The sequence below is a fragment of the Pelecanus crispus genome, chromosome 4 (assembly GCF_030463565.1).
Source record: "Pelecanus crispus isolate bPelCri1 chromosome 4, bPelCri1.pri, whole genome shotgun sequence".
Lineage (NCBI taxonomy): Eukaryota > Metazoa > Chordata > Aves > Pelecaniformes > Pelecanidae > Pelecanus > Pelecanus crispus.
Window position 1 is genome coordinate 87,596,489 of NC_134646.1, and position 23,864 is coordinate 87,620,352.

Below are 23,864 nucleotides of genomic sequence, written 5' to 3' on the forward strand. Positions count from 1 at the left end.
GCCGTGGTACACAGTGGGGGACGGGGTGAGACCCCTCCCCATCCCACCCCACGTTTCCCTGCAGTTGCTGTTTATGCTCGGGGTCCCGGGCTGCCCACCAGCCCCCGTGCACGGGCAGCCCCCCCGTGCCACTCCTCGCAGGGTGCAGGGGCTTGCTGCAGTCCCTGGCCGCCCCTGTGCCCCCTGCCGCTGCCTCCCCCAGGCCCTTGCATGTTGTCACCCATTGAAAAACCGCAGTGGCCACGGGGGTGCGAGTTTGATCCTGGGTGGGGCTGGGGCTTGCTGTGTGAATTGTCCCGGCAATCGGGATCAGAGCCGTACGGGGTGACCGGGAATTGACCAACCCCCTAAACACATCCCGGGCTGAGCCCCAGGGAGGGGCAGCCGCTTCCGCAGGACACGTGCGTGGCCGGCAGCCTTGCCCGGCACGGCACGGCACGACACGGCACAGCTCGAGCTGAGCTGGTGCGGGCTGTGGGGCCGACGTCCCGCGCTCCATCCCGGCAGGGTTCTGGGTGTCCCTGAAGATGCTGTGGGGAGACTTGAGCCAGGTGCGGAAGGACCATCCCCACCTCGTGGACCGCAGCACGGTGGTGGCACGCAAGCTGGGCTATCCGGAGGTCATCATGCCAGGCAAGCGGGGTGGGGGGTTGGACCATCCCTGGGTGGTCTCTGGGGGTCCCAGTGTGGGGTTACGGGGTGCCCCGCTGCAGTGGGGACCCGGCTTCCCTGACGAGGCTGTCCTCCCAGGAGACGTCAGGAACGACATCTACCTGACGCTGGTGCAGGGCGAGTTTGACAAGGGCAACAAGAAGACACAGAAGAACGTGGAGGTGACGGTGTGCGTCTGCGACGAGTCGGGCAGCATGGTGCAGGTACGGCAGGCGCCGGATCAGCCCTGGGGCGAGGGACTGTCCCCCACCCCACCCCACCTTGGGCAGAGGCAGCAGCTCCATAGCATGCCGGAGCCAGCGTTGGTGCCAGCGTGAAATGGCTGGAGCAGCCTCTTTGGCTACTGGAGCCCCTGAATCTGCCCTTTAGAATAAAGATCTGGGAAAGTGGTGGGAAGGGACAGAGAGAAAATCGTCCTCCCCTGGGGGCAGCCAGAACCCTTGTGTCGTGGTTTAGCCCCAGCCAGCAACTAAGCACCACGCAGCCGCTCGCTCACTGCCCCTACCCCGATGGGATGGGGGAGAGAATCGGAGGAGTAAGAGTGAGAAACACTCCTGGGGTGAGATAAGAACAGTTTAATAATTGAAATAAAGTAAAATAGTAATGCTAATAGTAACAGTATAATAATGATAATAATAATAATGATACACGAAGCAAGTGATGCACAATGCAATTGCTCACCACCCGCTGACCGATACCCAGACAGTTCCCGAGCAGCGATCGCTGCTCCCCGGCCAACCCTCCCAGTTTCCATACTGCCCATGACGCCGTATGGTATGGAATGGCCCTTTGGTCAGTTTGGATCAACTATTCTGGCTGTGCCCCCTCCCAGTTTCTTGTGCCCCTGGCAGAGCATGGGAAGCTGAAAAAGTCCTTGATTGGCATAAGCAGTGCTGAACAACAACTAAACCATCAGCGTGTTATCAACATTCTTCTCCTACTAAATCCAAAACACAGCACTATGCCTGCTGCTAGGAAGAAAATTAACTCTATCCCAGCCGAAACCAGGACACCTTGGCCACCCCCGGAGGCGCCCAGGCATGGGGTGTCCCAGCTCTCCATCCCTGGGAGAGGCAGGAGGGGGAAGGAGCTGGGGGGGCCAGGAGGGCGGGGGGAGCCTCAGACCCAGTTCCCCCCAGCCCAGGGCTGGCTGTTGCCTTGTCTCTCGCCAGGCTGTTTGCTTTCATTTCAATCGCAATTCTCACCTGGCCCCTGAGGAACAGGCTGTGAATTGCTGAGGGTGCCGCCGGCCTGGTCCAGGGGTGCAATCCCCACCTCCTCCTCCGTCCTGGATAAAGCCCGTCCCGCAGGGCAACGCAAGCCAAGCCCTGGGGGGCCGCGTGTCCCTCGCTGGCTCCCTTGGGAGGTTGCACCCGGCCTGGCGGAGGTGGAGGGGATGGGGACAGGGAAGCCTTTTGCTGCCCCTCTGAGCCTGGCTGGGAAGGGACAGTTGGAAACATGTCCCCGCGCTGGCTGGGTTGCTGCAAAGGGGGACCTGTGCTGGGGGGCTTGGGTGGAGGCTGCCGCAGCGTGGGCAGGGGAGAGCGGCTCGGGAGGGCTGGCCCAGGTTAGCAGGGGATGCAAAACTCTTCAGCCCTTCAAGTTTGTTTGATCTGACCATGAAGCGTCTCTTCTGCCTGCTGCTCTCTCCGCAGAACGTGATTTACCACGGCGCGGGGGACAAGCCGGCAAGCGAGTACCGCTCGGTGGTCTACTACCAGCAGCGGCACCAGCGGTGGATGGAGACGGTGAAGGTCTGTACCAGCCTCGGGGAGCAGGGACTGAGGTGGGACTGGGGCCGCAACCCCCCGAGGCTGCGTCCCTTGCTCCTCCTGCGCAGCAGGACCAAGCTGCTGCGGGGCATTCCCCATCAGGGCTGGCTTTTCAGGGGGCAAAGTCCCCGGCTCCCCGGCTCGGAGATGCTGCTGGTGTCACAGCTCGACCCCTGGAAGGAGACGCAGGGCGACCTGCAGCAGGGAGGTGATGTCCGCCGCCCCTGCGGATGAGCAGCACTGGGGCAGGGGCTCTGCGTGTGCTGCATCGCCGGCGGTGCTCCTGCATTGCTCCTGCCTTGCTCCTGCATTGCTCCTGCCTTGCTCCTGCATTGCTCCTGCCTTGCTCCTGCGTTGCTCCTGCCTCTCCCCGTGGGCTCATGGACACACACCGCCAGCCCTGCAGACACCCGTGTCTCCAATTCAGTCCCATTAATTGAAAGGAAAGCGCGTGGGTTAGGATTTAAGAACTGACAGTTCAGCACAGCCTTTGCCCAAGCACGGGGGGTCTTGGCCAGCCGGGTCGCTCAGCCCACGCCCTCCTGTCCTCATGCGGGCACACGTTCTCTCTCTCAGATTGCTGTTCCCATTGAAGATGTCCACAAGACCCACCTGAGATTCACCTTCCGGCATCGCTCCTCCAGTGACTGTAAGCGTCTCCTTTCTTCAGGTCATCTCCTGCTAACGTTCCCAGCGAGGGCTGCGGTGGCGGTGGGCTGTCTGCAGCTCGGGGGCTGCAGAAACGGAGGCCCCCGCGAGCGGCCCTCGTCTCACACCATGCGGGGATACATCAGGGATGCTGGATTCATGTGTGGGAGGAAGGAACCGTCCCCCCTGTTCTGCTCTGTGCCCGCTGCCCGTGGTGAGGCGGCAAACCTCTGGGAAACTGCTGCCTCTTGCAGGCAACCGCTCCCTGGGTGCCTGTGCTTGGCTCTGCGGAGCACCCGCTCCGTACCCCAGCTTTTGGCTGCAGCAGGGCTGTGGGCTGCGGCGTGTGGCCAGGAGGGTGGGCTGCTCCCGGAGCAGGTGTGCTGCGGCCAGTGCCTTCGCAGAGCTGAAAACCACACGCGATGAGGCACGGCGTGGCACGTCCTGCGAATGCGGGGACCTTCCCAAGGGCCACCGCGGAGACCTGCAGCTGCGGCTGCTGCTCGTCGGTCTCATCCTGTGCAAGCCAAACCCTGCCTGCCCCACACCCTGCCTGCCCCACACCCTGCCTGCCCCAAGCCCGTCTGTTCCCGCAGAGTTGGCTCTCTGATGGCCGCCTGCCCGGGCAGCACACGCGGACGGACGGCAGCTCCTCTGGCCGCACGTAGGCTCATCGCTGCCATCTCTCCCCCTCCAAGGTTCCCAAATGGCTGCAGCGGCCGCCTATCCCGAGTGCCCCGGGGGTCTCAGGCACAGCCTGGGGGCTCCAGGAAAAGCAACACGATTTCCCCGGCAGCCCCCTCCCCGACCCGCTCCGGCTGCCGGGAGGGCAGGAGCCCCCGGCTGCGCTGCCCTTTCCCTGCCCGCGCGGTGCGTCCTCAGGCTCCTCCTCAGCCGGCTTCACCTCGCCCCGTGTTTCTCTCTCCCAGCCAAAGACAAAAGCGAGCGGATTTTCTCCATGGCCTTTGTGAAGCTGATGCGACCAGACGGCACCACGCTGCGCGACGGGGAGCACGACCTGGTTCTGTACAAGGTACGGGGGCCAGGCAGACCCCCCTCCAAGCGGGTCCCAGTCCTTGCCGGAGCTGCCGCACTGGTGGCACCTACCCAAAGGCCCCCGGAGCGTTTCCAGTCCCTCCCTCCGTCCGTCCTTTCTGTCCTTGATGGTAGGGGCTCCTGCCACAGCTCCCTGCACACGGTGTCTCTAATGCTGCTCCTTTGCAAATGACAAGTTTTGTTTGGAAAACAGTAACTTAAATTTGTCTGACTTGGGAGGGAACATCCCCATGAGGATATTTGCTGCACTTTACCTGATTTCACCAGCGTTTGTCTGCCTAAAACTGCTTGGTTTTTCTTCTGAGAGCGCAGAGAGAGAATGCGAGGAGGCAAAATTCACTGTTCATTTGGAAAAAACGCAGTCAGCTCTGGCGCTGGCGTATGGAAGACCCCGTGAAGGCACTGTCCCCCTTTGCCTTGGCGTCCTCCTCTCCCAGGCTGGGGCTCGCGGCCGGGGACTGGTGCGAGCTGGTCCCTGCTGCGAGGGCGAGCTCGGGGCTCTTCCTCTGTGTGTCGGCACCACGTTAGCGTTCCTCACCGGCAGTGGAGCTCCAGCCTCCCCGGGAGGTGACCTTCCCACCTCAGCCCCTTGGCTGCTCTGGTATTTAACTGAAGTCCTCCCTGCTGTTCCTGGTGATGTGACCACAGTTACTCGAGGTAGACCCTTCCCAAGTTATCTCCCTTCCCAAGTCCTGCATCTTTTTGGGATGAGCAGATCTGCCTCCCACCTGCTGTGGCAGCTGTGCAGCTGGCCTCAGCCAACGCTTCCCATGAGCTGGGCGGAGGAGTTTTCCTCCTCTTCATCACCGCGTTTCCCCCTTCGCACCCTGATGCTGCTTCTGCAGCTACGCCATGTCCTGGCAGCGGAGGTGCCCCAGCAGACGGGCTGCTGCCAGCACGCCGCTGCGCTCACCGCCATCCCACGTTGGAGCACGGTGCCATGGATGTGACGCGGTGCCAGCCCGCTGCGCTCCAGCCGACGCTCACGTAGCTGCGCCGCTGGGGGCTGAGCCGCCCGCGTGCCCCTGACGGTCTCTGCTGTCCGTCTGTCCATCCGCACCGGGGCTGCCCCGTCCGCCCCCTGCCCCAAGGCAGGACCAGCCCTCCCTGAGCCGTCCCTGCTTGGGCACGCTTCTGCCGACGGGACGGGCTCACCCCGACCCGCCTGGCTCATCTGTCCCGGTGCCGTGCTGCCGCTACCGTTCCTCTTCTACTGCTCTTGTCATGCCGGAGCTCTGTCCCGCAGGGAGCCTGCGTGCCCGGCACTGCCCAATGCGACACAGCTGCACTTTTCTTCCCCCGCAGCTCCTGTGCATTTGAAACTGTTATCATGTCCCTCCTCCCTGCTCTTTTTGGGCAGAACATCCAGATTCTTTAAATGCTGCTGTGGCCTGCAGAGCTGCAGACGTGGTCCCTGGCTCTCCGGGGGACCGTCCCCTCCGCAGCCCGCGCAGTGCCAGGAGCACCGAGCGCCTTCGGGGCTTGCTGGTGCTAGCTGAGGCTGCAAGATCAAACCCTGCGCACCTCCCTCCTGGATGCGTTTTCTCCTTGAAGGGTTGTTGCCGCCCTCGCTGAACCGTCGCGTTCACCAGCACCCTCCACCCCTGAGCAAGTGAAAGCTGGTGTGCTCCGCTTCGTCTTCTCCCCAGCTGACTCCTGCTCTTCCCAGCAAACACCGGGGCTTGATGCTGGGAGTCTGAAGCTATTTCATCTTTTTATCTTTGTTTGCCAGAGGAATGTGAATTATATGCTTTTAGCTCCTCAGACCTCTTGAGCTCATGCTGGTTGGGAAACGTCTGAAATTAAGCCAGTTTACCCTACGAGGGCTTAGCTGCCCTCAGAAGCGCAGTGCCTCCTGTGAGTCAGCTGGCCACTGAGTATGCTCAGTGGGGAGAAAAGCTAACAACAAACAATTTTGTGATCTTCATCTGACCTTCAGCAGGAAGAATTTTTATTGTGCAAGGTTGCAGGCAAGGAAGGATAAATGCCCGGTTGCCAATCCATAAGCGAGCACTGGTGAGCTCGGGGCGGCACGGCCACGGTCCATTGTCGTGTGTCCGGCTGTCTCTGCACATCCACGTCCCAGTCTTGCAAACGAGCACGGAAGGATCATTTAGAAAGTCACCCCAGTGAGTCTGCCTAGATGTAACGTCGCCTTAATTCTTCAACTTAAGAGTAGGGGACACAAAGAAATAGGCTGTTTTGCTGCCGCGGAGAGAGACCCCGGCGTGCCCACGCGGGCAGGAAGCGTGCCGTCAGGCTGATGATGGCGACGCCATGGGACCGCGCCGGCTGCCTGGTCGGTGTCCTGCTCCGTGTCCGTCACCGCAGCAGTGCTCAGGCACACGTTTCATTCCCGGCACGCTGCTGCCCGGCCCCAGGCTCCTCCGTGCCGCTGGCCTCCCCCCGCGCTTTTCCTCCTGCCAGTTCTTGTGTCCTCCCTGAGCGGCGCTGGCCGGGATTCGGCGTCTCTCCCGGTTCGTCGTCCCAGCCGAGCACGCTTCCCGCGGCACCCCGCAGGGAGCAGCTTTGTGGGATGCTCTGTTGAAATGAATGTGTCAGGCGAGCCTACTGCGCTGCCTGCGCAGGGCTCTGCACCGCGGGCAGCGATTCCCCTGGGCCAGCTCCCGCATCCCGGCGAGTCCCGCGAGCCGGAGGCTACGGAGCCGTAAGGATGCTGTTACGTGGGAGCTGCCGTTACCTGTGCGTGGCTCCGCCGGCCTCCTTGCCCTGCCCCGTTCTGCGCAGCAAAGTGCCCACACAGGGGGCTTGACGTGGGGTCAAAACCGAGCCCACGGGCCAGCCCTGTGCCACGGGGCTCCCGCGGGGCCGCGCTGCCCGGTGCGAGCCAGGCTCTGCCTTGCAGGGTGACAGCAGGAAGCTGGAGGACGCCGGCACGTACCTGAGCCTGCCCTCCGTGAGGAACCTGTCAGAGCCGAAGCTCCTCTCCAGCTCCTCCTTCCGCGTGAGCGGCGGTGCATCGGGCTTAACCGTGTCGGCCCGGGACAGCTTCCAAATCTCGACGCTCGTCTGCTCCACAAAGCTGACCCAGAACGGTGAGTCCCGGCTCTCCGCGGGGATGCCGGCGGGGCTGTGCCCCCACCCCAACCAGTGCATTTCCACCCACCGGGCCGCTCCTCTCCCAGCGGCCGGCTCTGCGGCTGCTGCCCGCCGGCACGTGCCAGTGGTGCCGCCGCTGCTGTGGCGGCACCGGGAGGCTGTGCCGGGGAGCGGGGAAGGCTGGGCTCTGCCCACCGGAGCGGAGACATTTGTCCTCAGGCCAGGGAACAGGACCTGCCCTGCCCTCCTTCCTAAACCCATGCAGCAAACGCAGCTTGTAGCCCTCTGTCCTGGGGCCTGGCTGGGCAGGGCATGGCTGCCATCCCCGCGGGAGGGCGCGGAGCTGCGGGCGGCTGGGTGATTTACTGCCCTGCGTGAGAGGGGGAGAGCAGGGGGGCTGTGCGGGGCCCTGGGGCAGCTCGGCCGCTGCGCACCCTGGGGTGCTGTGCTGGCACCCGCCCGCGCCGGCACGGCGCAGCCGGACCGCGGCTCACTCCCGTCACAAACGGCACCGGGACAGCATGCCAAAAATGCAGGGAGAGCAGGAACGGCGAGCGCTGAATTAGCATTTTGACGCGGTCGGGACCGCTGAGGCTGTCGGCTGGTCCTGGGGCAGGGGCAGGCCGGGGGGGCAGCACGGTCCCGGGGGCTTCGGGGGGCTGCCGTCCCCTGGAGAGGAGCGGCAGCGAGCAGGAACGCCTGCGGCCGGGATGGTGCTGCCCTGCCCGCCGCCCGGCAACCCGGGTTTGCTGTCCTTGCCCGGTGGCACCGCTGCCGCAGCAGCCTGTGCCGTGCTGCCCTGGCGCCGCACCCCGTGGATGGGACGTGGTTTGCTGCAGGCTCTGTTTGCATATCGCTGGGTCTATAGCTCCAGGCTGTAACTCGGGGAGTTTCTCATTTTTTTCCTTTTTTTATTATGGTTGTCTTCTGGCTCATCTGTCTCCTGAGCCCTCCTGAGTTAGCAGCAGATTAGTTTTCCAAGGCAGGGGAATGAGAACAAACAATAACAGGCTGCAAGTGGTTCCAGGCGCTTTCCCACCTTGGGGGTGCGGAGCCGCTGCCAGTGGCTGCGGGTAGTTAGCAGTTTCTTGGCTGGTGCAAACCCTTGCAGATGGTAATTAATCTGCTCCGGCCCCCCGGGGACTGAGCCGCTGCCTCCGATCTGGGAGCTGGAGCAAGCTGCTGAGCGTTGCTGTCGAGGGCTCCGTGACCTTCCTTGGGCCCTTCGAAATCAGGGTGGGAATCGCGACTCCTTGTTTTCCAAGCCTGTCCTCTGTTAGCTAGCATGGGCTGCCAGCCCTGGGGTGCTTTGCGCAGTTCATTGCAGGGCAGCCGAGAGCGTACGTGCCGCCTCAGCACAGACGCAGCTGCATCTTGTAGATGGGATTTTGCCTTGTACAGAATGTTTTGGGAGGTGGCCGAATAAAGAGGCGTCAGCAACCTTGAGCGAGCGCTGGCGGTTATCAAACTGCTTCCCATGCCCCTCTGAAGCGAGCGGGGAGAGCACGGGCTGGCAGCGAGCAGCCACGCGCCGGCCCTGCGGGCGTCCAGCTCGGGGGAATCGCGGCACGAGCACCTCCGCCGTAATGGGGACAGGCGGCCTGGCCTGCTTGCCAGGTGTCACCGCACCGTGCCGTGCGGCGGTGCTGGCGCTCGGGCCCACTGCCGCGTTTTCAGCGCCTGTCGGCGTCGCTGCAGAAAGCAGCCCCGCAGCAGCCGCCTGTCCCTACTAATCTGCTGCTAACTCAGGAGGGCTCAGGAGACAGATAAGCCAGAAGACAACCATAATAAAAAAAGGAAAAAAATGAGAAACTCCCTGAGTTACAGCCTGGAGCTATAGACCCAGCGATATGCAAACAGAGCCTGCAGCAAACCACGTCCCATCCACGGGGTGCGGCGCCAGGGCAGCACGGCACAGGCTGCTGTGGCAGCGGTGCCACCGGGCAAGGACAGCAAACCCGGGTTGCCGGGCGGCGGGCAGGGCAGCACCATCCCGGCCGCAGGCGTTCCTGCTCGCTGCCGCTCCTCTCCAGGGCAACGCGAGCGCCTGGAGATAATGCCTCTGGCTGCCTGGAGAGCTAAATGCTGCATGGGAGCTGCGGCGGCCAGCGGGCTCCGCGCTCGGGAGGCGAGCGGCAGCGGCGCTCAGACGGGGGAAGAGCGTGGGGGAAAGCCGGGTTCCCTCCCGCCTGGCAGCGCTGCCTCTGCAAGGCAGATGGATGGAAGCGCTTCGTCCTGCTTTTGCTGAAGTGCAACGGCGCGGCTGGGGAAACCGCAGCCCCGGCGTGGGGCTGGGGGCTCGGGGATGCATCCGATGCCGCGCTGACGGGGCCCGGGGCCGCTGCGGTTCAGTGCAAGCGGGGCTCAGGGCTGTTGCTGTTCAGTTAATTCCCTTCCTGCAGCACACTTACAGCTTCGACAGTAACAGCGTATTGAGCTGAGGTTTATGCTTTTATGGTGCTGGAGTCAGGAAGCTTTCTGCGCCCAGCAGCAGTTGTACAGGCAGCGGGAGGTTGGTGGGGTCCTGGCTGCTCCTGGCACCGCTGTGCTGACCGCCGGCTGGCGCGGTGCCGAGGCTTTGCTCTGCACGTGCCGCGGCCGCTCCCCGGGAGCAGCGCCGGCGGGTCGGCACACGGCCCCGTGCACATCGCCAGCAGCGGCCAGCTCTGCTTGGCGCGGGAGAGGAGCTGCAGCGCGGCTGCCGTAGGCGGGCAGCGCGGCCGGGAGCGTGGGGCAGGCAGCTGGGGTGGGTGCCGGGAGCTGCGAGGGGCGCGGGGGCCCTCGGCGGGTCCCAGCCCCAGCACGGTCTGGTCGGTGCAGGCACAAGTCGGGGGAGGATGGCGACCCACGGCCACCCTGCCCGAGGTCCCTTCTCTGAAAGGTTTGTGGGGAAGCTGCAGCTCCAGGGCTGAGTCCTGCTATTTCGGGTCTCGGTGTCTCTCCCGTGGGAGAGAGGGAGAGGAAGGCAGCGGCCACATGACGGAGCAACGGGAGCTCCGGCACGATGGGCGCTGCCCCTGTGCTTCCCCCGGCGTGGGGCCAGCGGCGAGCGGCACCGTGTGCCCCCGGGATGGAATCAGAGAATCACAGAATCGTTTAGGTTGGAAAAGCCCTTTAAGATCATCCAGTCCAACCATTAACCTACACTGCCAAGTCTACTCTAAACCAACCAAGGGTAGACCAGACTGAACCATGTCCCCAAGTGCCACCTCTGCCCGTTTGTTGAACCCCTCCAGGGATGGGGACTCCCCCACCTCTCTGGGCAGCCTGTTCCAATGCTTGACCACTCTTTCTGTGAAGAAATTTTTCCTAATATCCAACCTAGCCCTCCCCTGGCGCAGCTTGAGCCCATTTCCTCTCGTCCTATCGCTAACTACATGGGAGACCATGCAAGCAATGGATGTCATCTACTTGGATTTCTGTAAAGCCTTCAACACAATCCCCCACAACATCCTTCTCTCTAAATTGGGGAGATATGGGTTTGATGGGTGGACTGTTCGATGGATAAGGAATTGGCTGGATGGTCGCATCCAGAGGGTCATGTTCAATGGCTCAATGTCCACATGGAGACCAGTGACAAGTGGGTTCCCTCAGGGGTCCGTACTGGGACCGGTGCTATTTAACATCTTCATCAATGAGATAGACAGAGGGATCGAGTGCACCCTCAGCAAGTTTGCAGATGACACCAAGCTGAGTGGTGCCGTTGACACACCAGGAGGACGAGATGTCATCCAGAGGGACCTGGACAAGCTGGGGAGGTGGGCCTGTGTGACCCTCATGAGGTTCAACAAGGCCAAGTGCAAGGTCCTGCACCTGGGCCGGGGCAACCCCCGGTATCAGCACAGGCTGGGGGATGAAGGGATGGAGAGCAGCCCTGCGGAGAAGGACTTGGGGGTGCTGGGGGTGAAAAGCTGGACATGACCAGCTGGGTTAGCTTAGTTGGTTAGAGCATGGTGCTAATAACGCCAAGTTTACAGGTTCAATCCCTGCTTACTGCAGGGGGGTTGGGCTCAATGATCTCTCAAGGTCCCTTCCAACCCAAAGCATTCTATGATTCTATGATTCTATGATTTCCTCTCGTCCTATCGCTAACTCCATGGGAGAAGAGACCAACACTCACCTCCCTGCCCCCTTCCTTCAGGCAGCTGTAGAGAGCGATGAGGTCTCCCCTCAGCCTCCTCTTCTCCAGGCTGAACACCCCCAGCTCCCTCAGCCGCTCCCCACCAGCCCTGTGCTCCAGACCCTGCCCCAGCTTAATGGATGGGGCCTCTCCCGCCGGATGCCCTGGGTGTCGAGGCTGGGGCGGGGGAGCCTGGGGGGTCGGTAAGGTTTGGGTCTGGCAGCAAACGAAGCGGAGCTGACTCTCCCCTTCCTCCCACCCAGTCAACCTGCTGGGGCTGCTGAAGTGGCGCTCCAAGCCCAGCCTCCTCGCCGGGAACCTCCAAAACCTGATGAACGTGGATGGAGGGGAGGTCATCAAGGTACAGCCGGGACCTTCCCCATCCCTCCCACCTCCTCCCTTCCCTGCTCCCGCGCTCACGTCCCCAGCCGTGTCCCCAGGCGGCTGCTCCCGGCGGGGCAGAGGGATGTGAAAGCTCCAGGGGCCGCGGTGTCGGCACCGGCACCGGGCATTTCCCGGCAGCCTGGCCGGCTGTGCAGAGCCGGGGGAGCCGCCCTGGCCTGGGGCTGGTCTGGGCGCACTGGGAGCATCCTGCATGGCCTCAGTGCCTCTTCCCTGGGGGGAGATGCTGCCTCTGCCTGCAGCGATGGCCGCGGGAGCCCCGCTGGGGCAGGCAGCCGGAGGGGCAGCGCCGGGCTGCCTGCCACGGCACAGGCTGAGCCGGGCAGTCGTGTCCTGGCAAAGGGCCGGACGCCCCAGGCTGAGAAAGGCTGAGGGTGGGCACAGGAGCTCTGTGCCAGGCAGGTTGCTCACGTGCTCAGAGGCGGGTCGGGGACGATGCTGGGAGTTAACGCTCGAGTCCTCACAGCCCTCTTGTCTCCCCCAGTTCCTCCAGGACACATTGGATGCCTTGTTCTCCATCATGATGGAGAATTCGGACACGGATGTCTATGACACGCTTGTCTTTGACGCCCTGGTAAGCGCGACCTGCTTCCCCGTGAGCGCTGAGGATGGGTCTGAGCCCACCGACCAGTGCAAGTGCCCAGGATGGGCCGAGGTCAGAGCGGGGCGGGTTTGCGATGGGGCTCGCTGAACTGAGCACACAAGCCGTGCTCAGAGCTGTGCGGTGCCTCCGGCTCCACCGCGGTGCCACGGGTCGGTACAGCACAGCACAGGGCAGGGCCATGGCTCTGCGAGGACACTGTCCCTCCAGGGGACAATTCCAGCAAGATTCCAAGGCATTTCTCCCACACTGAGACAAGAGTGGCCCCAGTGACGGGACCAGGGGAGGGCTGGGGCAGCTCTCATGGGGCACCCAGGGTTGGTGGTGGTGTGAGCTCCGTGCAAACTGGCCGCGAAGAGTCCTGCGGCCGCTGGGCTTGGGGCTTGTTTTGGGCTTTCCATGTCTCGGCCGTCTGCCCGTCCCGGCAGGCTGGGCGGGCGTGCAGGGGGCTCCGGCGGCCTCAGCAGCCCCCACGAGGGGCCAACGCCGCTCTGGCTGTGGCCGTGGGCACCCGGCTGTCCCCGGGGCATCCCGCTGCCCGCACTGAGCCGTGCCCGCTGCCCGCTCCCCCCAGGTTTTCATCGTGGGGCTGGTGGCCGACAGGAAGTTCCACCATTTCAACGCTGTCCTGGAGGCGTACATCCGCCAGCACTTCAGTGCTACGCTTGCCTACAAGTGCGTACCCGGCGGCCGCGGCACGGGGAGGGACGGGGACTGGGGAGCGCCTGGCGGGCAGCGCGGCACGGCTTCAGCGGCTGCCGTGAAGGCTGCTCGGCTGAGGCCGGGGAGCCTGCTGAGCCCTGGCCACATGCATCCCCATCCTGCAGGAAGCTGATCTCGGTGTTGACGCAGTACGTGGACAGCGCGAGCCGGGGGGAGCCCTGCGAGCCGCTCATGCGCACCTTCAAGGCCTTGGAGTACGTCTTCAAGTTCATCGTCCGCTCCCGGCACCTCTTTGCCCAGTAAGTACCGGCGCTTGCTTCTGCTGGCCCGGGTGCCATGCTCTGCTGGGCTGCTGCGCCAGCGCCGCACGTTGGCAGCGCTGCTGGAGCGTCAGCCCCTGGCGATGGGGTCTGTGGGAAGGAGGAAAGGAAAGGTCCCACGGGGGTCCCTGTGCCACGGGAGCGGTGTCGGTGCTGACCATTGGCCCTGGGGATGCGGCACTGGCACCCGTGGCGGCACCCGTGGCTCCCAGTGCGCCGTGGACGTGCCGCCACGTCAGCCAGTCCCCAGCCAGGCTCTCCGCCACCACTGCGCTTCCTCTCCCCGAGGTTTCTGGCAGTTTTCTGCTGCATGCTGTCCTCCGGTTGCTGCTGGAGCCGTCGCGGTCTGACGTGGGCGGCAGGCAGCGCCGTCCGTCTGAGGGTGGGAGAAGTTCTGCGGCGCGAGGGGCTGCGGCAGGACGGGCGCCGTCACCCAAAGCGCTCTCTGGTCTCACACGTGGTGTTTGCAAAGCGCATCGGTGGCGAGGCAGCGCACCCACGTTAGCGCGAAGCGGGGCTGTGGTTTGCTGTCTGTCAGGCTAATTGCTGCTGGTTCCTCCTGCGCGTGTGCTGATTGAGAGCCTCGGTGCACGGTGCTGGTGAGATCGGTTTTAGCATCACAGCCGCCGGGTTGCCCACGAGCCCCAGCTGCAGTCATCCGGCGCGGAGCCCACGCTCCCTCCCCGCCGTGCCAGCGGCTCTGCTCCATCTCTGCGTGTTCAGGCCCTGCCCCAGCTCCGGCTGCCACGTGCACGTGCCGTGGCATCAGGAAATGCCCAGCTCCCTTGTGCACGGCTAACCCAAACACCGCGTGAGCAAGGCCAGAGGGACCTGCATTCCCCTCCTGCCCAAGGCAGGGCTGGCTCTGCCCGAGCTGCCCCTGGCAGGTGGGTTTTTCTAACGTGCTCTTAAAAACCTCCCACGGTGGAGACGGCAAAACTTCCCCGGGCAGCCTGCTGCCCTGCGTAGCCAGCACTGCTGCTGGAAAGGTTCCTAGTGTCCAGCCTTGCTCCTCCTGCTTGTTCCTGGAGAGCTTCTGTCTGCCCAGCCCGTGCTGTTCGGGTGCTTTTTAGTGGATTTTTCCTTGTAGAGGAAAACGTTGCATGTACCCTCAGTGAGGCTGATCTTAGCATGGAGCAGTGCCGCTCAGCTCAGACGGTCTCAGCCCTCAGCCCATCTTCGGCCTCCGTGCCGCCCCCACGTCATCTCCAGCTCTGCCAGCGGCGTTACCGCGAGCCTCCCTAGTGTCGCCATTAGCCGGTGCGGATGGCAGCGGGTGTGGATGGTGGTGGGTGTGGTGACAGCGATTCGGGCAGCGGGGTCTGTGCAAGGACCACCCCGGCACACCAGTGAGGAAGACACGGGCCGGGCGTTGGAGGGTTCATATGAAGCACCCTTTACCTCTGCAGCTCCAGCAGCGCCCGCAGCTCCTGGACCTCATCCTGGACTGCTCTCACACTTCAGCTGGTCACGGGGCTTTCAAATAATTTCCAATGCAAAGTGTGCATTTGGTCTTGGGGGGTCCCTTGTGCCGCCACAAAAGCAGAAGCAGCATGGTGCCTGCCCCAGGGCCTGGGGAAGGGGTGCCTGGGCCAGCCCCCCCGACTTGTCCTGGCTCAGCGGCTCAGCCCCCGGCTCAGCACGAGCTCTAAAGGGGGTTGTAAGACAGAGAGAAACTTTTTACCAGGGGCAGTGGTTTTAAACTGAAGGAGGGTCGATGTAGATTGGACCTAAGGAAGAAATTCTTTGCTGAGAGGGTGGTGAGGCACAGGACCAGGTTGCCCAGAGGAATTGTGGATGCCCCATCCCTGGAAGTTGGGTCGGATGGGGCTTTGAGCAGCCTGATCTGGTGGAAGATGTCCTTGCCTGTGGCAGAGGGTTGGACCGGATGATCTTTGAGGGACTCTTCCTACCCAAACCCTTCTGCAATCCTGTGATAAGCAGCATGAGGGGCTGGGAGCCTCGATGGCTCCTTGTTGCTGCTGAGGATAAGGTCAAAGTCCCGGCCGGGTACCTCCAGAGCCCTCCTGGGACCTGGTCATTTGTTCCCCATGGACACAAGGTTCCTGTCCTAATCTGCGTAATGGGACAAACACGCCTCCCCCGGGCAGGTGTGGGTGAGCCTGGCAGTGCTGCTGGGCTGCAGTGGAAAGCTTAAAACACAACCGATCAGGGTTACCAGAAAAAGCAAGTTACGTTCCTCTTTCATTCCACGTACATGGCACCGAAAGCTGAAGCGTCCCAAGGGAGAGGCGGGCAGCGAGGTCCCTCTGCACGCAGCGTCGCCAGGCTGTGCTGGCAAAGCAGCGGGGTTGCCCCGTGCTGTGGGGCCATGGTTCGGCAGGCGGGCGTTTTCCAGGAGCCGAGCGAGAGCCCGGGGTCTGCTTCCTCCACCTGAGATCTCAAGCACCGTGCGGAGGTGCCAGGACGGGCGTCAGTGTCCCCATCGGTGCTCTGTGTCCCGTTCGCGGTGCGGAGCTGCGCCGGGCTCCCGGCATCCCCAGGGACCCTCAGATCTCACTTTGCCCCCACTTTGTCCGTGCCGTCTCGCTTTGCTGTCTGCCGGTGTTCCCCGTGTAGCTCGCGCTGCAGAGCGCCGGGTGTGCCGGTGTGCGAGCTGCTGCAAGCCCTGTCCGTCCTTCCTCACCGCTCTCGCCTGCCAGCCCTTCCCAGGGCCCTGCTCGTGGGCAGGCGGCTGCTCCCGGGCTCCGGGCTGCTCCGGCATTAGACTGAGGTATCTACCTCCTTATCGTCTAAGAAAAGCCAGAGCAAATTCCCCAGCTCATAGAACTTCTGGCAGAGAAAATTAATTATATGGAGCATTTGCAAACAGCCCTGTGAATTAGTTTGCATTGGAATGAAGACATCCCTGAAGACATTTAGTGTTTTTATTCATCTTCCCTTTATCTTAGTGATCTTAACAGTGCAATAACATGGACTCCTCAGATCTTCTAAATACTTTAAACGGTGCTACAATTTGTACACAGTCTATAATTTAAAGAAATTAGATTGCAATTATAATAAGTTACTGCAGATTGCTGTATCTATTTGATTACGCGTGCTACCGCTGGCACCAGCGGAGCAGCTCAAGCAGCTCGCACGAGGATCCCAGGCTGCTGCGAGGACGATGTGGGGCCGGAGGTCCGTGGCGCGAGCCCCAGTGGGAAAGGGCTCCTCGGGCATGAGCTGTGGGAGCTGGTGGGCTGCGAAGGGGACGGATCCTGGTGCCGGCTGTGGGAGCTCTGTGCCCAAAATGTGCTTTCCCGCGGGAACGTGCCCCCAGCCCTCGCTCTGCGGGGAGACTCTGCGCCGTGTCTCCGACCACTTCTGCTTCGGCACCCCACGCGCCACGTGGGGCCCGTGGGGACCGGCGGAGCCCCCAGAGCTCCCCGCGCCCTTCCCCATGTCAGGGAGCTCTCCTGTCCCCCACCCTGCTGTGGTAACCCCGACTCCCCTGGGAGCTGCCCTGGCACCCCCATGGCTCCGTCGCCTCGGGGAGGGGGCTGGGGGAGCTGGGGCTTTGGCGGTGCGGGGACACGGTCTCCTGCTCGCTGCTTCCTCCCTGCCAGTTCCTCCGGCTGCTTCTGCTTTTTGGCTGCTACCGAGGGCGGCGAAGTTTTCCTGAAAGTGCTTGTCGCCACCCGGGGCTCGCCCCGCGTGGGGTCCGCTCTCCCGCCGGCGCAGGGGAGCTGGGGCTGCTGGCTCTCGCCAGCACCCCTCCACGGCCGCCTGCTTCGCACCTCGCAGCCCCCTCGCCCAGCCTCCTTCAGCCCCCCCGGTTCCTGCAGCCAGCCCCCCTCCGGCAGCACCCGTGGGCTCTGCCACAGCCCCGCTCGTCCCCAGTCCTGTCCCGGGGCAGCCCAGCCCCCCTGCGAGAACCGGCCCCTTACCCTCCATGTCCTGGTTTTGGCTGGGATAGAGTTAATTTTCTTCCCAGCAGCAGGCACAGTGCTGTGGTTTGGATTTAGGATGAGAATAATGCTGATCACACGCTGATGGTTTAGTTGTTGCTCAGCGCTGCTTATGCCAGGCAAGGACTTTGCAGCTTCCCCTCCTCTGCCAGGGGCACAAGGAGCTGGGAGGGGGCACAGCCAGGAGAGCTGACCCCAACTGCCCCAAGGGCCATTCCATACCATACGGCGTCATGGGCAGTATGGAAACTGGGGGGGTTGGCCGGGGAGCAGCGATCGCTGCTCGGGGACGGGCTGGGCATCGGTCGGCGGGTGGTGAGCAACTGCATTGGGCATCACTTGCTTTGGATATTATTATTACTATTATTATTATATTGTTATTATTATTATTTTACTTCATTTTATTTCAATTATTAAACTGTTCTTATCTCACCCCAGGAGTGTTTCTCACTCTTACTCCTCCGATTCTCTCCCCCATCCCATCGGGGCAGGGGCAGCGAGCAAGCGGCTGCGTGGTGCTGAGCTGCTGGCTGGGGCTGAACCCCGACACCCCCCCTCCAGCCAGTCACCTGTGCAGCCGGGGACCCCCCAGCTGCTGACCGTCCCCACGGGCCCCCCTCCCACGGGGACTTTGCTGGGGTCCCCGGGGTCCCCAAAGGCTGTGGAGCTGCTGTGCTCCGGCTGGAGGCTCCTGCGGAAGAGCCCCGGGGGTTCGCAGGCAGGGCGTCCCTGCCCGAGAGCCACGCTGACCCTTCCCAAGTCAATCACGTTCAGCACGGTTTTTATCGCAGCCCGTACTAATTCGCTTAGTAAGCTGGTGGCCGGATAATTTTTCCTGCCACTTCGCTGTTGGTGCTCACGGGATTTCTGCACCACGCCTCGAGCTCGGGTGCGTGCCAGAGCCTGAAGCTGTAGGAACCGAGGCAGGAGCGTGCCCGGTGTCTTTACACCCAAGAGGCATTGGGCTCCGCCTGCCAGTTTTCCCGATGAAATCCTCCAAACCAATAGGTCGGTGATAAATTACAGACCACGGTGACCCACACCTGCTGCAGCAATGCAAATTGGTCGTTATCGTGGCTTAATTGAGCTGCGCGCTCTGACTGCTTTATAGTGCTCTGGTTTAAGTCATCACACGCTTAAAAGTTCAGAAATCAGTGTTGACAACATGTGTTAGAGTTGTTAAAATAGCGTATCGTATTTGTGCATGCCCTCTTTAAGATAAAAATGCAGAATTTTGTTGGCAAGAGTTTACGGTGGAGGTGAGCTTGAAAATGCACGCCAGTCAGCTGTGGGTAGATGCCTTAAAAAGAGGGACTGTGAAAAATCCAACAAATCTCTAACAAACGCTGATCGGTGCATGGTATCGTTGCTGCGAGAGTAAAAGCTGTATGTGGACCTTCATCTCCTTTTGCTTGTTTTCACACATACAGACTTCGTTAAGTTTCCCGGCCTCTGGCGGTGTTTTGGGCCAGGCTCCGGGACTGCGGGATGCAGCTGCGGGAGCGGGGGCTGCAGCGGCTCCCACTGTTCAGTGACTTTTAACGTAGGGGATGAGAGGGGGGCACCTTTCTCGAGTTTGTCTAAGCTTTGCTTCCACTTGGAAGGAAAGAGCCCCAGGGCTCTGTGTTGGGGCCAGCCTGGGTTAATATCTTTATCAACGATCTGGATGAGGGGATCGAGTGCGCCCTCAGGAAGTTTGCAGATGACACCAAGCTGGGTGGGAGTGTCGATCTGCTGGAGGGTGGGATGGCCCTGCAGAGGGACCTGGCCAGGCTGGACCGATGGGCCGAGGCCAACTGTGTGAGCTTTAACAAGGCCAAGTGCCGGGTCCTGCACTTGGGTCACAACAACCCCATGCAGCGCTGCAGGCTGGGGGAAGAGTGGCTGGAAAGCTGCCTGGCTGAAAAGGAGCTGGGGGTGTTGGTCAACAGCGGCTGAACATGAGCCAGCAGTGTGCCCAGGTGGCCAAGAAGGCCAACAGCATCCTGGCTTGTGTCAGGAATAGTGTGGCCAGCAGGAGCAGGGCAGGGATCATCCCCCTGTACTCGGCACCCTTGAGGCCGCACCTGGAATGCTGTGTCCAGTTTTGGGCCCCTCAGCACAAGAAGGACATTGGGGTGCTGGAGCGTGTCCAGAGAAGGGCAGCGGAGCTGGGGCAGGGTCTGGAGCACAGGGCTGGTGGGGAGCGGCTGAGGGAGCTGGGGGTGTTCAGCCTGGAGAAGAGGAGGCTGAGGGGAGACCTGATCGCTCTGCAGCTCCTGGCAGGAGGGGGCAGGGAGGGGGGTGTTGGTCTCTTCTCCCATGTAGTTAGCGATAGGACGAGAGGAGATGGGCTCAAGCTGCGCCAGGGGAGGTTTAGGTTGGATATTAGGAAAAATTTCTTCATGGAAAGGGTGGTCAAGCATCGGACCAGGCTGCCCAGAGAGGTGGGGGAGTCCCCATCCCTGGAGGGGTTCAACAAACGGGCAGAGGTGGCACTTGGGGACATGGTTCAGTCTGGTCTACCCTTGATTGGTTTAGTGTGGACTGGGCAGTGTAGGGTAATGGTTGGACTGGGTGATCTTCAAGGGCTTTTCCAACCTCAACGATTCTAGGATTCTGGGATTCTATGGGAGTCGGCCAAGGGCTGTGCGCCAGCCGCTGCCCAGCTGGTGCCTTTGCCCGAGCACATCCGCGATGCCTCCCGCGGATCAGCAGGCTCCTTAGCGCTGCCAAACCCGCCATGCTTCATACGTTCCCTCGGGCTCGTTTACCAGATAGGAAAGATGAATTTAAAAGGAGAACGATCCAACTGTAATTACATAAAACAAAGCGGCAAAGTTTTTACAAAAACGAGACTCAATCAAAACTTGCTGTTAAGCAGAAAATGACAGATCTTGCTTGCTCTGCTGCTGTGTATGCACAATTAGAAACCAAAACACGATTAAGAACGAAACACCTTGTGCTTGCGCCGGTGGAGGTTGGCACGCGGGGGGTCGGCTCGGGCTGGAAGACACGTCTGTCTCCGCGGCCGTGGGGAGGTCAGCGTTTTATCCCTCGTTCCCCCGCTCTGTACCTGCAAGTCGTTCCCCAGCAGGGCTCACTGCTTCATCCCGTGTCAATGGATGGGGTGAACTAGCTCAAACACGACCTGCTTTTCACAGTGAGTTATTACGGCGACTTTATTCTTATGATTATGCATTTGATGAGCAGCTTAGAGACTTTCTCACAGTTTTGCACATCTCACGGCTAAAATTCCCTGATTCGCTAATTGTTCCACGACTGGTCACGCAGGTCGTGTTCAAGCTGGAGGGTGCAGGAGGTTTCCTGCTCAGGTGGGAAGATACCAACCTCCTTTGAGGGGACTTCAGTGTACAAAATCACATAAAAGGGTCAATTAAAAAAAAAAAAAAGAGTATGTATGTGAGTACGTGGAAGTGGTGTATATAAATACTGTAAGAGAGCAGATAGCATCTTTGATAAGGGTAGTTCTGCGCATTGGAAGCATTGCTTCTGGCTGGCTCCGGGGCCAGGCACTGGCCGTGCCGGGCCAGTGGCCGTGCCGGGGCTCACCGCTAGACCCAGCTATGGAAAATGGTCACCAAGGAGCGTAATTAATTGGGATCGCAGGTGACACCCGCAGTCCCCGGGGGAAGGCGCGCGGTGTGGTGGCGGTGCGGTGACTCTGGCTGTTGCAGGCTCTACGAGGGGAAGGAGATGGCTGAGTTCCAGCGCTCACTGCAGCAGTTCTTCCTCTCCCTGAACCAGCTGATGAAGTCCCCACTGGAGGGTCCCACGCTGCTCTCCCAGGTACGGCGGGCTGGTGCTGCGGCGGGGCTCAGCTCTGGCGCGTGGTGGGATGGACGGTGCCCCAGTGGGGGTGACGCCGGCTGTGCCCGTGCAGGGGTGACACCGGCCGTCCTGCATGCACGGGGCATCAAGGCAGCTGCTGCCCTGCGCAGTGCCTTGCTCCCTCCGGGGACCCCCGCTTGTGCGCCCGGTGCGAAGCCCCCCGAGGCCCCAGACCGCAAAGCCCAGCATTGCGCTGGTGCCAGGGGCCACGGTGCAGGTTGGGCGCAGCAGCTCGGGCAAACGCTCTCCTGGCCACGCGTGTGCCGATGCCTGGAGAAGAGGGTCTCAGGAGGGGTCCTGGCGTTTGCCCCTGTCCTGGAGCTGGCCTGGCACTGCTCCCTGCACCCCAGGACCAGGCTGGCATGGGGGGATCGGGGAGGGGCAGAAATGGTGCCCTTTGCACTGCGGGTCCCTGCAAGCACGGCCACGTCCTTTACCGGCGGCCGGTGTTGAGGTCCTCCAGCCGCCGGTGTGACGGCGCCGGAGGTGGGAGCTGAACTGAGAAGGCAACGGAGCCACGTGCGCTCTGGGAAGTCGATTAGCAAGAGGAGGCAGGAGCCGGTGCCGGGGCTGAGCCCGTGTCGCTTTGGTGCCGTGCCAGGGGCGAGGATGGGGCCGCTCTCGGCCGCCGCGGTCTCCCAGCTGGAGCGAGGCACTGCGGAGTGCAGGCGGGGAGCTCGCCTGCTGGGACGCGCGGTGGCCCCAGGACAGCTGGCAGCTCCTGCTCCCGTGTTGCGTTATTTCATGGTATTCTTAGATAATCCCTTACAAACTAACCTAATTTAAAAAAAAGTAGTTTGAAGACCAACATGACAGCTATCCTCATGCAGGTAAGCCTGGACCTAAACCGAGGGAAGATGGAGGGGAGCGGGCTGCCCTTCTCAAGGCATGCGCAAGGGGTAACCGTGCACCCGCCGCAAGCAGTGACCTGCTGTTGCTGCATGCCTGTGCAGGCTGCCTCCAGGCTCAGGACCCACTTTGGGTCCCCTGAAGCTCCCCGCTGCGCTGGCAGCAGCGTGATGCTGGTGTATGGGGCAGCTTTTGGGTGGGATCACCTACCTGGCCAGACCAGACCCCTCCATCCTGGAAAAGAGACGAGCAGGGAGCTGGGACAGGGAGCCGCAGATTCGCCTCTGATCTGGGGAGGGGGGTAGGAGACAGACACTGTTGCTCGAGGTCTCTCCTGACTCAGGAAGGAGGGAGCATCTCGTGAAATGGGCAAGGGCAGTGCTCGGTCATCTACTGTGTGACGAAGCTGTTGAGCCCCTTGTGATGGTCTGTGTCTGCTCCTCGGAGCAGGCTGTGGATGCTGAAAGTTTGCCAACAGCTATACTGATCTGTGGAAGAAAAATCCACCCAGGATTATTTAGATATAAAGCCATTTCTGACTCAAGAGGCCCTGACCTTGGGAAGCAACAGCGTGGGCTTGTGAGCCAGCAAGGTCCCGTGCTCTTCCCCTCTGAGCCCCAGACCACGTGCCCAGCCCCGTGCTGCCTGGCTCCCGGTGCCTCTGCCCGGCCTCGCCATTGCTCCCCCGTCCAGCGCGTCCCGTAGCTTCCCTGCTGTCCTACGCTCACCCCGGGCACGCTTCTTGAGCTGCGTCCTGCACTGGTTCCTGCTGGACCCCAGCCACTGGGTCTCGCTATAGCGAGCCCCGATGGCATCTCCTGCACGTCTTGAGTAGGTACTCCAAGGGGAGAACTTTTTTTCTTGTTCTCTAAGTGGACTTTGTAGCTGCTTTACAGAGCTTGCAGGCACCCCGCATCTCCAGCTGCGACGACCGGCTCCCAGCTAGCAGCTGAAGGTGATACCCAAAAGATCTGTTAGTGGCTGACGTAAAGCTTTGCAGCTTCATCCTGTTCTGCCCACTCTCTTCGTTAAAGCTGCAATTATCTGATCAGCCCAAGGCAGAGCTGATAATAGCTCGTTAGCTGCAACACTCCTGCAAAGGCCACCTCTCTTGTGGAGAGAGCTGGTCCTCTGTTGGACTACTTCAGGCTGGGAGGTTTTGTACTGTTTTGACTACTCGGAGCCATGGAGAGGAGGCTGAGCCTCTTTTGGCTCTGCTTACTGGTGTCAGACAGGCTGGGGGCCGGGGATGGACCCATGGCGTGGTCCTAGGCAGAGAGAGCAGGAGCAGCTCTTCAGCCAAACGCCTCCAGCATCTCCAATAAACGCTGTGACCTGGAGGGTGCCCCTGATGTGAAGATGGAAGGCTACCTGCTCCCTGCGTGCAGCTGCCTTGCACATCTCCAGCCAGGAGATAGGGCTCCTGCTGCAACTGCTCCCTGCCGTAGCCAGTGGGCCCTTGGGAAGAGCTTCACTCATCCCACTGCTCCCCTCCTGCAGCCCTGGTTTTCTCTGCGCCCAAAGAAGTTGAGTTTTGAGGTGGGATTGGGGTGCAGACACTTAGGGCTCATGCCAGCTGCCAAGGCACTGAGCAAGATGGAGCAGAGCATCACGCTGCTGCCAGCGCAGCGGGGAGCTTCAGGGGACCCAAAGTGGGTCCTGAGCCTGGAGGCAGCCCGCACAGGCATGCAGCAACAGCAGGTCACTGCTTGCGGCGGGTGCACGGTTCCCCTTGCGCATGCCTTGAGAAGGGCAGCCCGCTCCCCTCCATCTTCCCTCGGTTTAGGTCCAGGCTTACCCGCAGCTCAGCAGGGAGGAGCAGGCGATGGCCCCAGCCCGCTGCAGCCCCTGGGAGTATTTGGGTTTGCATTTCGCAGCCTGCGTCAGGAGCTGCGTTTTCCTGAGGGGCTGCTCGCCAGTGTCCGTGGTTGGAGCTTCACTGAGGTTGCTCTGACTCTT

At 61.8% G+C, this 23,864-nt stretch overlaps 1 protein-coding gene across 1 annotated transcript in view; it reads left to right on the forward strand.

Moving 5' to 3' along the window:
* The window catches only part of LOC142593442 (dedicator of cytokinesis protein 2-like), an 89,015-nt gene that overhangs the window by 9,158 nt on the left and 55,993 nt on the right, over positions 1–23,864 (forward strand). The window contains exons 13-23 of the mRNA XM_075709506.1: positions 508–633; positions 751–875; positions 2,328–2,426; positions 3,021–3,093; positions 4,022–4,125; positions 7,015–7,204; positions 11,592–11,689; positions 12,215–12,304; positions 12,906–13,006; positions 13,159–13,293; positions 20,903–21,014. Of these exons, the coding sequence (XP_075565621.1) occupies positions 508–633; positions 751–875; positions 2,328–2,426; positions 3,021–3,093; positions 4,022–4,125; positions 7,015–7,204; positions 11,592–11,689; positions 12,215–12,304; positions 12,906–13,006; positions 13,159–13,293; positions 20,903–21,014 (1,253 nt within the window). The remainder of the gene's footprint in view (positions 1–507; positions 634–750; positions 876–2,327; positions 2,427–3,020; positions 3,094–4,021; positions 4,126–7,014; positions 7,205–11,591; positions 11,690–12,214; positions 12,305–12,905; positions 13,007–13,158; positions 13,294–20,902; positions 21,015–23,864) is intronic.